Below are 12796 nucleotides of genomic sequence, written 5' to 3'. Positions count from 1 at the left end.
ACCCTATGGAGAACAATTCCCATAAAGTATAATGGAGAATTGATCTGTGGATATCTGAGGCTCGGGGGGGGGGGGGTTGAGGTAGAGGCATCACATTTTTTAGCATAGCATCCACTGTCTCTCCTCAAAACACGCCCCCCCTCAAGTTTCAAAAAGATTGGTCCAGGAGGTCCAATTCTAATGAGCCCCAAAAGAAGACATCCCTATCCTTTATTATTTCCAAATTAAGAGAAGGCATTTAAAAGGTGTGCAGTCTCTTTAAATGTGATTGCCAGAAATCCCTTCAAAGTTTAATAGTGCTTGTCACACCCTTGTTCCTGGCTCCACCCTCAAAGCCTCCTGGCTCCATCTCCAAAGTCCCCAAATATTTCTTGATTCAGACCTGGCAACCCTACACTGCACACTTTAGAATTAAGGAGAAGTCACAACTCATGTGGGATTGTGTTATGTATAGGGCTTCCAGGTCCGGGCTGGGAAATACCTGGGAATCCAAGGGAGGGCAGGGTTTGGGAATGGAAGGGGCCTCCGCATGGTACAGTGTCATGGAGTCCACCCTTCAAAGCAGCCATTTTCTCCAGGGGAGCTGATCTCTGCCAGCTGGACAGCGGTTGTAAAAGCAGATCTCCATATATAATTTATATATGACATATATAACTTCAAAGCATATATAACTTATATATGATACAGATGGGGTGGAGAAGCCAGACCCAAATAAAAAATCTACTTTCATTGTTGAAGGCTGAAATCGATATGTAAACATTTCTTGGGTACATCACCTCTTCTGGTGTGTGTGTGTGTTTTAATTCCATTTTAGAGTTGATAAATTGGATTCACCCTAGTTAAGCCAATTTAATTCAGTAGAAGGAACTTTTTACCAATGCAGGAGTCATATGAAAATATATTTTATCAGGTCAAGGTTCCTGCAGTAAGCAAAATATGCCTCTGCAAGTAGAAGAGATCCAGAAGATCCAATCCACTTTTGATTACACCAGTCTCAAGTGCACATCAGTCTGTGGATAACTAACTTCCTCTGTCTACTGCATTCAGGTACAAGTTGCAGTCCCAGCCGTTCAGACAACAGGTCCTATTTTAAAGATAGCCACATATCTTGGTAGTATATTTTAAAGATAGTCACATATCTCAGTAGTATATTACACTGTCCTGTAGCTTGCTTCATCTGAACAACTACTGTGAGACAAACAGCAATCTTCTAAGGGATTAGAAAAGAGTCCAGTAACACCTTTAACAAAATTGGTGACAGGGCATGGGCTTTCATGAGTCATTGCTCACTTCTTCAGATACAGCGTCTGCCCAATATATTGAAGATATGAAGCTGCCTTATACTGAATCAGACCCTTGGTCCATCAAAGTCATATTGTCTTCTCAGACTGGCAGCGGCTCTCCAGGGTCTCAAGCTGAGGTTTTTCACACCTGTTTGCCTGGACCCTCTTTTGGAGATGCCAGGGATTGAACCTGGGCCTTTCTGCTTCCCAAGCAGATGCTCTACCACTGAGCCACCAGTGGAAAGTGGAGTGATTTCAGATGCCAAATGATATTAGCAAGCCAGGAAGAAACACAGTTAATGATATGGCAAAAAGTAAGACAAACTGTGCAGCACTACTTGCCTGCTAATGTCATTTGGCATCTGAAATCACTCCAAGATATATGTCAGACACTGGAAAGCTTTAATGTTATGATATAATGCTGTGTTCAAACTGCAATGAGTTGCTTGACTTAACTGACTCCATTTTCTAACATTTGCTACTAACCCCAAATAGAAACCTTGCATATCAAAGTAGAAGTGAAGCCGTTACTAACCCCACTGTGAATTCCTGTCCTTGGTACTAACAAAGGCAACAACCCTTTGAAGATAAAATGCCTCAGGGGCAGCTAGCAGAGCTGTTCCTGTGAGAATGGGAACCACAACAAGATAAGGGAAAGCAAATGTGTGAAATGTATCACTGTAGTGTGGGAAAGTAGATTTGTTTAGAAAACCTTTGATGTGCTCCTAGTTAAAACATCTATGCTCTAAGAAAGAGTATCAGTTCCAATGTATCCATGCTCAGAAACCTTGGACTATCAAATAAAGTCTTAACATTGTAACAAATGGAAGTCTGCCTCATTTGAAGTTCCACTGTCTGGACTCCCATTCTGGCTATATCTGTTTTAACATACCTCTTATTCTGATAACAAAGATTGTTGCCAAAAATACACAATGTTGAAAGTACTTTTACACCTAACATGCATTAGACTCCTTTACTCTGCACTGGTTTCAAAAGCAATTGTATTATTAAACAGATCATAACAATTTTAAAAGAATGTTTAATCTCTCAGTGTATCTGATACACATACTGTCCCATTGTTGCTTCTAACATACATTTGATTCAAAGATCAAAGAACTGAAGTATCTTCCATAAAAGCAAGAAGAAGAAAAAGAAGATGATGATTCTCTTGATGAACAGGTGGCGACCTGGTATAACCGGCTTTCCACAGCCATTGAGGAGATCGCTCCCAGGAGCCCTCTCTGCCCCCATTCAAAGCTGGCACCGTGGTATACCCCAGAACTACGGCTGATGAAACAGGAGCTGAGACAGCTAGAGAGGCAATGGCGGCATGCCCACTACGAAGTGACAAGAACATCCTATAGGTCATTTATGAGAACCTATGAGATGGCAGTCAAGGCTGCTAAGAGAGCTTATCTTATGGCCATGATTGCATCTGCGAACTCACGCCCAGCACAATTGTTTAGAACAATTCGGTCACTAACTACCCTTCCACAGGGAAACGAAAATGCTAGGGAATTGGACATAAGCTGTGAGATTTTTGCGAGTTTTTTTGCAGATAAAGTCTTATCACTCCTCCGCGAACTCCCGACCACTTTTGAGACAGTAAAGGAACTTGAGGCTCCGTGTAAGTCTTCTAATCAGCTTCTGGATTACTTCACTCCACTCAGTCTGGAGGAAGTTGACAGAACACTCTCTACTGCACGTTCGACTACTTGTAGTCTGGACCCATGTCCATCCTGGCTCATAAAGGCTAGCCGGGATGAACTACGGGTTCCCTTGAGGGAAATTGTAAACTGGTTCCTATCTGAAGGGACCTTCCCTCAGCCTCTTAAAGAGGCAGTTGTCTGCCCCCTCCTAAAGAAACCATCTTTGGACCTGGCAGTATTGGCAAATTATTGGCCGGTGTCAAACTTGCCTTTTTTGGGCAAGATCATTGAGAGGGAGGTTGCAGTGCAGTTACAGAGTTTTCTGAATGATGCTTCCGTAGTGAACCCTTTTCAATCTGGGTTCCACCTGGGCCATGGGACAGAGATGGTTCAGAGGCATCTGGATAGAGGTGACTCGGCAGTACTGATGCTTTTAGACCTGTTGGTCGCATTTGATACAGTCGACCATCAGTTACTGACCTGCCGCCTCACCGATTCTGGAATACGGGGGTCGGCCTTACAGTGGCTCTCCTCTTTCCTTCAGGGTCGGGGACAAAGGGTGGTGATAGGGGAGGAGCTATCTCGATGGCACCCACTTGTGTGTGGTGTGCCACAAGGGGCAGTTCTATCCCCGATGTTGTTCAACATCTACATGCGTCCCCTTGCCCAGATTGCCCAGAGGTTTGGGCTGGGATGTCATCAGTATGCAGATGACACCCAGCTTTATCTAGTGATGGGCGGCCAGTCCGAGTCCTCCATAGAAGATCTGTCCATGGTGCTTCAAGCCGTGGCAGGGTGGCTTAGCCTGAGTCGACTGAAGTTGAATACGATGAAGACGGAGGTCCTGTACCTAAGTCGTGGCAGTTTTGGAGCTGAGGTCTTACTACTTACCTTTGATGGGGCACCACTTACAACGGTGCCCAAGGTCAAAAGTTTAGGGGTGCTCCTGGATCCCTCTTTAAATATGGAGGCCCAGGTGGCAGCCACTGCCAGATCAACTTTCTATCATCTGTGGCTGATAAGGCAGTTGGTCCCCTACCTCAAGCGCAGTGACTTGGAGATAGTGATCCATGCCACAGTCACCTCAAGATTGGATTACTGTAATGCCCTCTATATGGGGATACCCTTGCCTCAAACCCAGAAGCTTCAACGAGTGCAGAACGCAGCAACCAGGTTGTTAATGGGCCTTCCTTTACGGGAACACATTCAACCTGTGCTGAAAGAGCTGAACTGGTTGCCTATTGCATATCGGGTGTGTTTCAAGGTGTTGGTTCTCACCTTTAAGGCCCTATATGGCCATACCTGAGGGACCGCCTTTCCCCATATGTTCCCTGGAGAACACTTTGGTCTAGATCACAAAATCTACTTACAATTCCTGGCCCAAAGGAAGCCAGGCTCATGACAACTAGAGCCAGAGCCTTCTCTGTAGTGGCTCCATGCTGGTGAAATAAGTTGCCGGAAGAAGTCAGGGGCCTGCGAGAGCTCATAGTTCCGCAGGGCCTGTAAGACGGCACTCTTCCACCAGGCATTTGTAAACTAGACTGTTGGCCACTACAGTCCTAGGTAACATATGAATCATCCCTTGAAATCCGCTGTACAGCAGCTGCGGAGAAGACAATTTAATATCGGCTTACAGAGAATCAGAAACTAAGATTATAGCACCAAAATATTTTTATGCATTTTATGTTTTAAATTATTCCATGGTTTATGGTTTTAATGTATTATTGTATTTACTCATGCACGTGCATGTCTATGTGAGCCGCCCTGAGCCCGCCTTAGCAAGGAGGATGGGATACAAATAGAATAAAATAAATAAATAAATAAGAAGATTTATATCCCATTCTATACTCCGAATCTCAGAGTCTCAGAGCAGTCACAGTCCCCTTTAACTTCCTCCCCCACAATAAACACCCTGTGAGGTAGGTGGGGCTGAGAGAGCTCTTCCTGCTAAGAATTAGAAAAAAGTTGATTAAGGAGGACTACAATGCAGGTTTATACAATTATGCACAAGGATAAGAAAGCATATAGCAATATCTTTTCCTCCCTTTCCCATAACACTAGGAATTGCACAGGAAAGCCAGTGAAGTTGATGAACAGAGAAAAGAAAGCGCTTCTTCACTCAAAGAGTAATTAACTTGTTCCACAGGATATTGTGGTGGCTTTAAAAAGGAATGAGATGGCTTTGAAAGGAGATTAGACAAATGTATAGATGACGAGTCTATCAGTGGCCATCAGCCAAGATGAATAAATGGAATCTGCATTTTACAAGGCATTAATTCTCTGAAAACTAGTGATGATGGTTCCATGCTGTGTGGTAGACCTTTCCATAGATATTTAATTGGCCACAGTGTGAAATAGAATATTGGACTCAATAGACTATAGATCTCATCCAGAATAGCTGTTCCAACAACCTTAGTCATTTTGGAGAGTTGAAAATATTTCACATACATACTTTTGTAGTAATCTTTACCAGCAACCTTGTAAGTATTATCATCACCCTTTTACAGAATGAAGACTGAGGCACACAGGTGCACCAAGGCCACCAAACATGTTCATGGCACACGTATAATTTGAAACAATTCCCAGCTCAGTCCCTTGGTCAATAAGCTGCTCCATTCACAAGCAAAACAGTGATTTTCAGGCAGGTACCATAAAAGTGGGTGTCTCTAGGCAAGTGGTGTCAGTGGCAAGAATATAGGCAACAATGTCTATATTGACCAGAAACTGATCTCCAAGGCCCCAGACAGAGTACTTCCCTGCTTCTACCAGAAGGAGAGGGAGAGGGAAGAAGAGGAAGAGGAGAAGGAGGAGGAGGAGAAGAAGAGGAGGAGGAAGAAGAAGAAGAGGAGAAGGAGGAGGAGGAGAATCAGCTGTATACAGGGATTTCCTCAGGCTCAAAGTGTCTTCTGACAATGTGTTGACTCTCATTCAAAACTAACCTATTATATTTACATCAAAGCAGTTTTCAATGTGAAGTCAAACAGGCAGTGCTGGTGAGCTTCATTCTGTAATACAAGTCTAGTACCTGGCTGCTTGCTGCAGAAGACAGTGTTAGCAACATTGTTGGGAAGAAAATGAAAATTTGGTTCTGCTATTGTTAGCCGTCTATACTGTTACCACACAGATACTTGAATCATACAGTCTTTAACAAGCTGAACCTGCATTATTTACCTTGTCCTGAAGTTTGTAGGATGAGGATGTCCATCATATAATGATAAATAATCATATTCTTCTTCTAGAGCAAAAGACTGAAATACTATCTGTATTCTATTTCTTTCTTCTGCAATTATTACCCATGTACAGTTTGCGCCATTTGGATATCCATATGGGAAGCCAGGGCTTTCTATTGTACCATTAAGTCCTTTTAAAGTTCCACCACATGTATAAATAAATCCTGAAAAACAAACAAAAACAAAGATTAAATTAGAAAGGCACAAACATAAATATACCAATATGTGAAGGCACAAATGAAATACAGAGCCCAAATTCACATTTTCGATTCCAATATAGATGCCCCCTCTATTTAGCACAGGTCAACCAAGAAGGGTTTTTTAGCCATATGTAACAGCAAACTATAAGGCACTAAAACATAACAATAAGAACAATATACAAGCAATAAAAGAGCCTAATCCAGTTCATAGAATTAACTCTCAGCCACTTGCCTCCCCATCTATTACCGTACTTAATAGCCAAACCAAATGTTGTAATGCTAGGATACAATGAAGTCTGTTTTGACTATCATGGTATCATGGTTAGAGTTTTGGACGAGAAACACCAAGACCTGGCTTCAGATCTCAGCTCAAGTCAAAACAAGACATGTTGGGAGTTTCATGCTCTGTATAGCTCAACAGGGTGAAAGAACTGTCTGGGGCCGATTCAGGCTGGGGAAATTGTGTGGAGGAGACTTGAGACACCCCCCACTGTACCAGAGGGCTGATCAAAATCAGACCCTTGCAAGCCTTCCAAGTCCATTATAAACACAGACCTCCTAATGCACATCTGGCTTGGCCCCAAGCCATTAAGATCACTGGATGATCTTGACTAGTTACTTGTTTTCTCTAGTTCACAGAATCATTACGAATAATATGGAGAATGAGAGAACCATCTGTAATGAAATGGTTAAAGTGCTGGCAGCTGACTGGTTTTAAAATGGCTGCTGTTTGTAGTTTAGATGTTAAAATGTCATCCTCCTCTGACCTACAAGGCCCAGCAGCCCTTGGGCCTAAAAAGTGCAGGAAAAAGAGCTTCCTCAAAGGGTGGGGCGACCTCTAGATAGACTCTGATCCAACTAGGAAGCAGGCAGTCTTTGTTCTACTGAAGGGTGGGAAAGACTCCTGTGAAAGGGCTGTGCAGGGTGGCCAGGCCACAGAGGTGGAAAACTCTGCAAGTCAGAATTAGAACCCCAAGGCATTCAGCTGCAACCAGTCTGGGGTAGACTGGAGGTTCCCCTGCCCTCTCTAGAGAGAGAGAGAGGTGAAGGAGAGCTGGAGGCCTGGTGGAGAGGAGACCCTGTCCTGCACTGCAGCCTCCCACAAAGAGAGGTAGTTAGGGAAGTGTGTAGGGGTAAAAACTGTGTTTTTATTATGTTTTATTTGTGAGAAACGGTTACACCCACTACAGGGTGGGGTAAGGCGGCTTCTAGAAAGACTGCGATCCAATTAGGAAGTAGGCAGTCTTTGTTCTACTGAAAGGTGGAGACTTGCAAGCCTAAGACAGCTGCACTGTTGCAAGTATTGAGGGCATGTGCCTGTTTTATTCTGCCCTGAGCTCCATGGAAGAAAAATGGGATAAACCTGACACAGTGGGCTGCATCAAGTCATAACATTTACTACCCCTGAACTATATCTAGAAATGGCTAATGGTGCTGCTGCATTCATATCCAAATTATTGGGCAAAATGAGGGCTTGGATCCTGGCAAAATTTCTGCAGACAGAAGCAATTCTGTCCACAGAACTCAGCCTCCTTGACTTCCCCTGAAGGCTGAAATGCTCTGTTTGGGAATGGGGGTGGGGAGTCTGAGGTCTGTCACAATTAGCGGGGATCAGCGAAATTGCCTGTCCTTCTGTTCATGAAACCTTTAGGTAGGACCCAAGCACAGCCTTTCTTGCCATAGCAGATCAACAAGAACTTAAAGGATCACACCAACTGGAGCAAAGAAATGAAGGGAGGAAAAACATTTGGAAGATTTGATTCCAAAATATTACATAACAATTTTCCCCACATTTTTCCTATTAAGCTTCTTCAGGGAGATTGATACAGATGTAAAAAAAAAAAAAATGAAAGAGAAAAGAAAAAAGTATATTTTTCTCTCATTTTTCAAATTATGTCCTTTGTGTATGCTCAGAAGTTCTGTCTTTTAGACATCATTGCTTTAATATGTTTTAACAAATTATTAAGAGAACCAGTAAGGTGTTTGTTAACCTTTTTTCCTCTTCTTCATTTTTAACCTTTTTTTGGCATCCCAGTTAATGAATCTCATTCCCCCAGTATTTTAAGATTCGGGCGTTGCATTTTGCAAGTCTCCCTAGCTCACACCATTTAAATTCTGACCAAAGCCAACCATCTCTTCTCTTCATGCATCTGTGTGAAGGATAGTGCACTACATCTGTTTTCCCCCTTGTATCGCTAACACCTTGAAAACTGTTTTCTTCCAGTCCTGTAGATACGATGAGCTGAGAGCTCCATTGGGGTTATACCTTAAGTCCACTTCAGAAACACAGGTTAGAGCAGAATGCTGTGACCTAGTTGTTAAATAGAGTTTTCCAAGTAGAAAGTGGAGCACATTACACCAGTGAACACTGGATACTAATAGGTTTCTTAAAGTGTTATTATTAAGGAGTAAAACCCTAAACAGTTGGAAACCTGATTGCCAAAGAGATTGCCCTTTTCTTCACACAGTACCCCTGCAGTCACAATAAACAATTATTAACTCTTAGGACAAGGAAAAAGACTGTAGAGTTTCCACAAGGAGGCCGGCCTTGACATTGCAATTTGGCTCCCACCTTCTTTGGTCCACTACAGATCAAGTTTACAAAGCTACCTCTGTGTGATATATAAATCCTTTGATTGGATTTCTTACTCAATATTATCGAGCACCCCCCAGTGGAACTACCAATACTGCGTGATTAAAGACCACAAGCTAATCTTTCCTGTCACTTCACATCTTTTAGAGCACAATACTTTTCAAAAGCAATTTGTATGTTGTTGTTTTTTATTGACAGAATTTATATCCTGCCTTTTGGCCCAGTCAGGGTCACTGAGACTGTTAATGGGAAAAAGCAAAATATTATAAAACACATAGCAACCTCACCCTTCAAACTTTGTGTGTGTGTGTGCACGCATGCACATGTGTATTGGCCTTCAAGTTTCAGCAGACTTTGGGCAACCCCATAAGGTTATAAATGCAATGTGCAATCTTTCTTCACCGTGTTTCATTTGGTATAACTGTAAAAGGAATTGTTGGAGTTGGAGGCATTAAAAGAAAATAATGCATGATGCTGATGTAAAGAATGTACTTGACAAAACATTAACAGAAGCCAGTGTACTACTGGATAATTTGTAAGTGTTGCAACAGATGGAGCATAAGCAATGGTGAGAAGAAAGGCAGGCCTTATTGAACGGTTGAAAACTCATCTCAAATGTTCTAAGTTTCTTCCTGTTCATTACATCATCCATCATGCATATTTTGTTGGCAAACACTTCAAGTATGTCAATCTTATGAAAACGGTTCTTGCAACTGTCAGTTCATCCACTCCAACAGGACCACTCATCAGTTCAAAGAGCTAGATCCGGAAGACAAACCCACTCATCTCTTTTTTACTGCATTGTGAGGCAGATATCAGCCAACAAAGTCTTAAATAAGTTTGTGAAATTGTTGAAGCCTATTAGTACTTCCCTTAAAGAACGGTAAAGTAAGATGAAGAATGGATGCAGAATCTTAAGTTTTCCATTAATATTATGCATCATCTATAAACTCTCAACTTGATACTCCATGGGAAAAATGAAATTATTTTTGAGCTTAAAAAGAGAATCTTCAACCTCCAGAATAAGATGAATCTTCTGCAACGAGACATAGAAACTTCAACTACCTGCTCCTTTTCTAAAAGAGGATAACCATGCCTCCTCAATGTTAAGTGGTAGATTGAAATTTTAAGGAATTTATGTGTAAATTGCAAGAATTGCTTGATGGTTTTCTGACCAGGCTGAAGACTTCCAGATGTCAACATCTGTTTTGCCTTTCTTGCAAAATCATTTATGATTATGTAATCAGTGGTGGACAGGGGTCGTTTTGTAGAAAAATAGGTGGTGGAGCTCATCCGGGGATTGTTATGCAGCTGCACCTACTATTCAATGGACAAGGTGGGAAGGAGGAGGTGGAACTCTTAAAAAGGTTCAGGAGCTGTGCTCCTGTGAGCTCCTGCTGAATCCGAGGCCTGGTGATGGATGTCCAATCCATAAAACCAGGGCTGCAGAAACACCCACTGTAGTAATGGAAGTATTAGGATTTCAGGAGGAGCAGATTCTCAACATGATGAATGCGTAAGTGTCAGAGCTGTGTCCTGGAAGAAACTGCAAGGAGCAAAGAACCCTCAGCTGAAAAAACCCTGATGTGCAACTTAAGTTCTGGAACAGTATAATGCTCTCAATAACTGTACTCTCTAGTGAAAGCTGTAAAATCTATACACTAAGCATATTTTAATATTATTTTGCATTTACACAGTATTTAATGTATGTGTCATGCTAGCATATGTCTTGAAATTATTGAATTGTTCAATCTTGTCATGTCATACATGGCTAAGCAGACATAAAATTTCAACCATGCCTGATATGCCAATCTGTCATAAAAAAGAAACCTAAACCTCATGCCTCTCCTCTGGGAAAAAAACAAAATGGTGGTTTGAATACTCCTATCTCTGGTTATATTTACAAGGCAGTTGAAAAGACCCCCAGAGACACAGAAAGATCTATAAATGGGTCTTGTCAGAATTGCTTTTCTGTGCAATAAATAAAATATGTAACCTGCTGTCAGACAGCAGTGAACAAGAATGATAGGGAACTGCTAAATATGCTACTTCTATAACTCCATGGCCATGGTACCAGAACAGCTGATTTGTTTCACCGTCTTGGAGATCAACTTGTTACAGGCCCAACACTTGAACACATGAAAAAGGTCACACCTTGGGGTAGAGTCTACCCTTATTCTACTATTCCACTGAGCAAAATTTATTCATTCATTCATTAAAATATTTCTAACCTACCTTTCATTTTGACTCAAGTTTGAAGTTTTCTTCCAGTCTAAGGAGTTTTCTTCTAACTTAAGTGGCTCTTCTTTTGGAAGAAGGGTCACTTAATGTTGAAGGAAGAGCCACTTGGAGGATTGTTGGTTCCACCCATGTCTCTAATTTGCCTTTCATGGTAAGGTGGTTCAGAGAATGGTGGCAGACTAACTCCAGGTCTTTCTGAATAAATTCTAGACCCTTTTCAGTGTGATTTCAGACTTGGCTTTGGAACAGAGACAGCACTAATGGCTTTAGCTGATTATCTTCATCTAAATGTAGACAAAGGCCAAGCCTGTTTACTGTGCCTACTGGATTTATTTGCATCCTTTGACATGGTGGACTATGCATTTTTGTTGAGACATTTAGAGGAAGAAGTAGGAATCAGGGGGTGTGGACTGATTGGTTTAAATCATTCCTTCTGGACCAGACACAAAGGGCTGCTGTCAAAGTCCAGTTGTAATTAGTGAGGGATTTGCCCTGTAGGATTCCTTGTTAGCCAAAGTACCTCTCCTCAGAATTTTAAGCATATCTTGGCCATCCTCTTGCCTAGATGATGTAGACAGCAGGTATTAAAACACCTTCTCTGTCCAGAATAGAGGGTCTGGTGAGCTCCCCCACTGGAAAGCTCGTCAATTCTCCATGAAATCCAAACCGGAGGTCCCAGAGGTCTCATCCTATTGATAGCATTAATTTAAACCATATAATCTTCCTTGAGTCTCAGTGAGAAAGGCAAATTATAAATAAATTATGCAAATAAATATCTAATAGAAGTCTGACAATATAACTTGTTTCCATAGGCTTAGCTCAAATCTGGCTTGCTGCTTCAATTGTTTTCAGCAAGATAAAGAGATCCAGGTACATTTTCTACTACACTACTCTCGTTTTACAACACGATCGGCATTTGTATTCAGCATATAAATGGGACATGCTTGGTTCAGATATCACTTCTCAGAATAAAATTTAAATTACTCACGAAGAAAGATTTTAATTATTTACCTGTCCTATGTCTCAGGGTCCTGTATAGAAGTCTCTGATTTTTGATACACGCGGGCTTCATGTTTTGTTTAATTTTATTTTTAAAGAAAGCTAGTGGACTCTTCTGTACACGACCTTTTGTCTGTGGTGTTTCTGTAGCTTTCCATTGGAGAAGCTAAACAGGCTTCCAATATTGCTTTCTAGCCGTTACTCCACAAACCCAATTGATCTGTGCTTATGTATCTGTGATGTTACAGTTCTGAGGGATCTGTGTCATTACTTTCTCTCTTGCCCCTACTTACAAAGAGTTTATAACCAAATGACTGGAAGTGTTTCTGAAGGACTTAAGCTCCCCCCCCCAAAAAAAAATATTAATAGAGAAGCAGTTTTTTTCTTTTCACAGATTTTTACCCGTAGGGTTGCCTGGAGATCTTCCGCTTTTACAACTGATCTCCAGATGGCAGAGATCAGCTCCCCTGGGAAAAAAACACCTGCTGTGAAGGGGGGACTTTATGGTATCGTACTCTGCTGAGGCCCCTCCCCTCCACAAACACTGCCCTCTCCTGGATACACCTTGCCCGCAAAGTCTCCAGGTGTTTTCCAACACAGA

At 41.9% G+C, this 12796-nt stretch overlaps 1 protein-coding gene across 6 annotated transcripts in view; it reads right to left on the bottom strand.

Annotated features, from left to right (window-relative positions):
* Positions 1-12796, bottom strand: part of CSMD3 (CUB and Sushi multiple domains 3) — a 933126-nt gene that overhangs the window by 744976 nt on the left and 175354 nt on the right. For all 6 annotated transcript variants that reach the window (XM_060243303.1, XM_060243304.1, XM_060243306.1 and 3 more), the window contains exon 2: positions 6104-6326. In XM_060243303.1, the coding sequence (XP_060099286.1) occupies positions 6104-6326 (223 nt within the window). The remainder of the gene's footprint in view (positions 1-6103; positions 6327-12796) is intronic.

Source organism: Heteronotia binoei, chromosome 7 (assembly GCF_032191835.1).
Source record: "Heteronotia binoei isolate CCM8104 ecotype False Entrance Well chromosome 7, APGP_CSIRO_Hbin_v1, whole genome shotgun sequence".
NCBI lineage: Eukaryota > Metazoa > Chordata > Lepidosauria > Squamata > Gekkonidae > Heteronotia > Heteronotia binoei.
The sequence above is the reverse complement of the archived record's forward strand: the minus strand, read 5'-3'. Positions and strand labels throughout refer to the sequence as shown.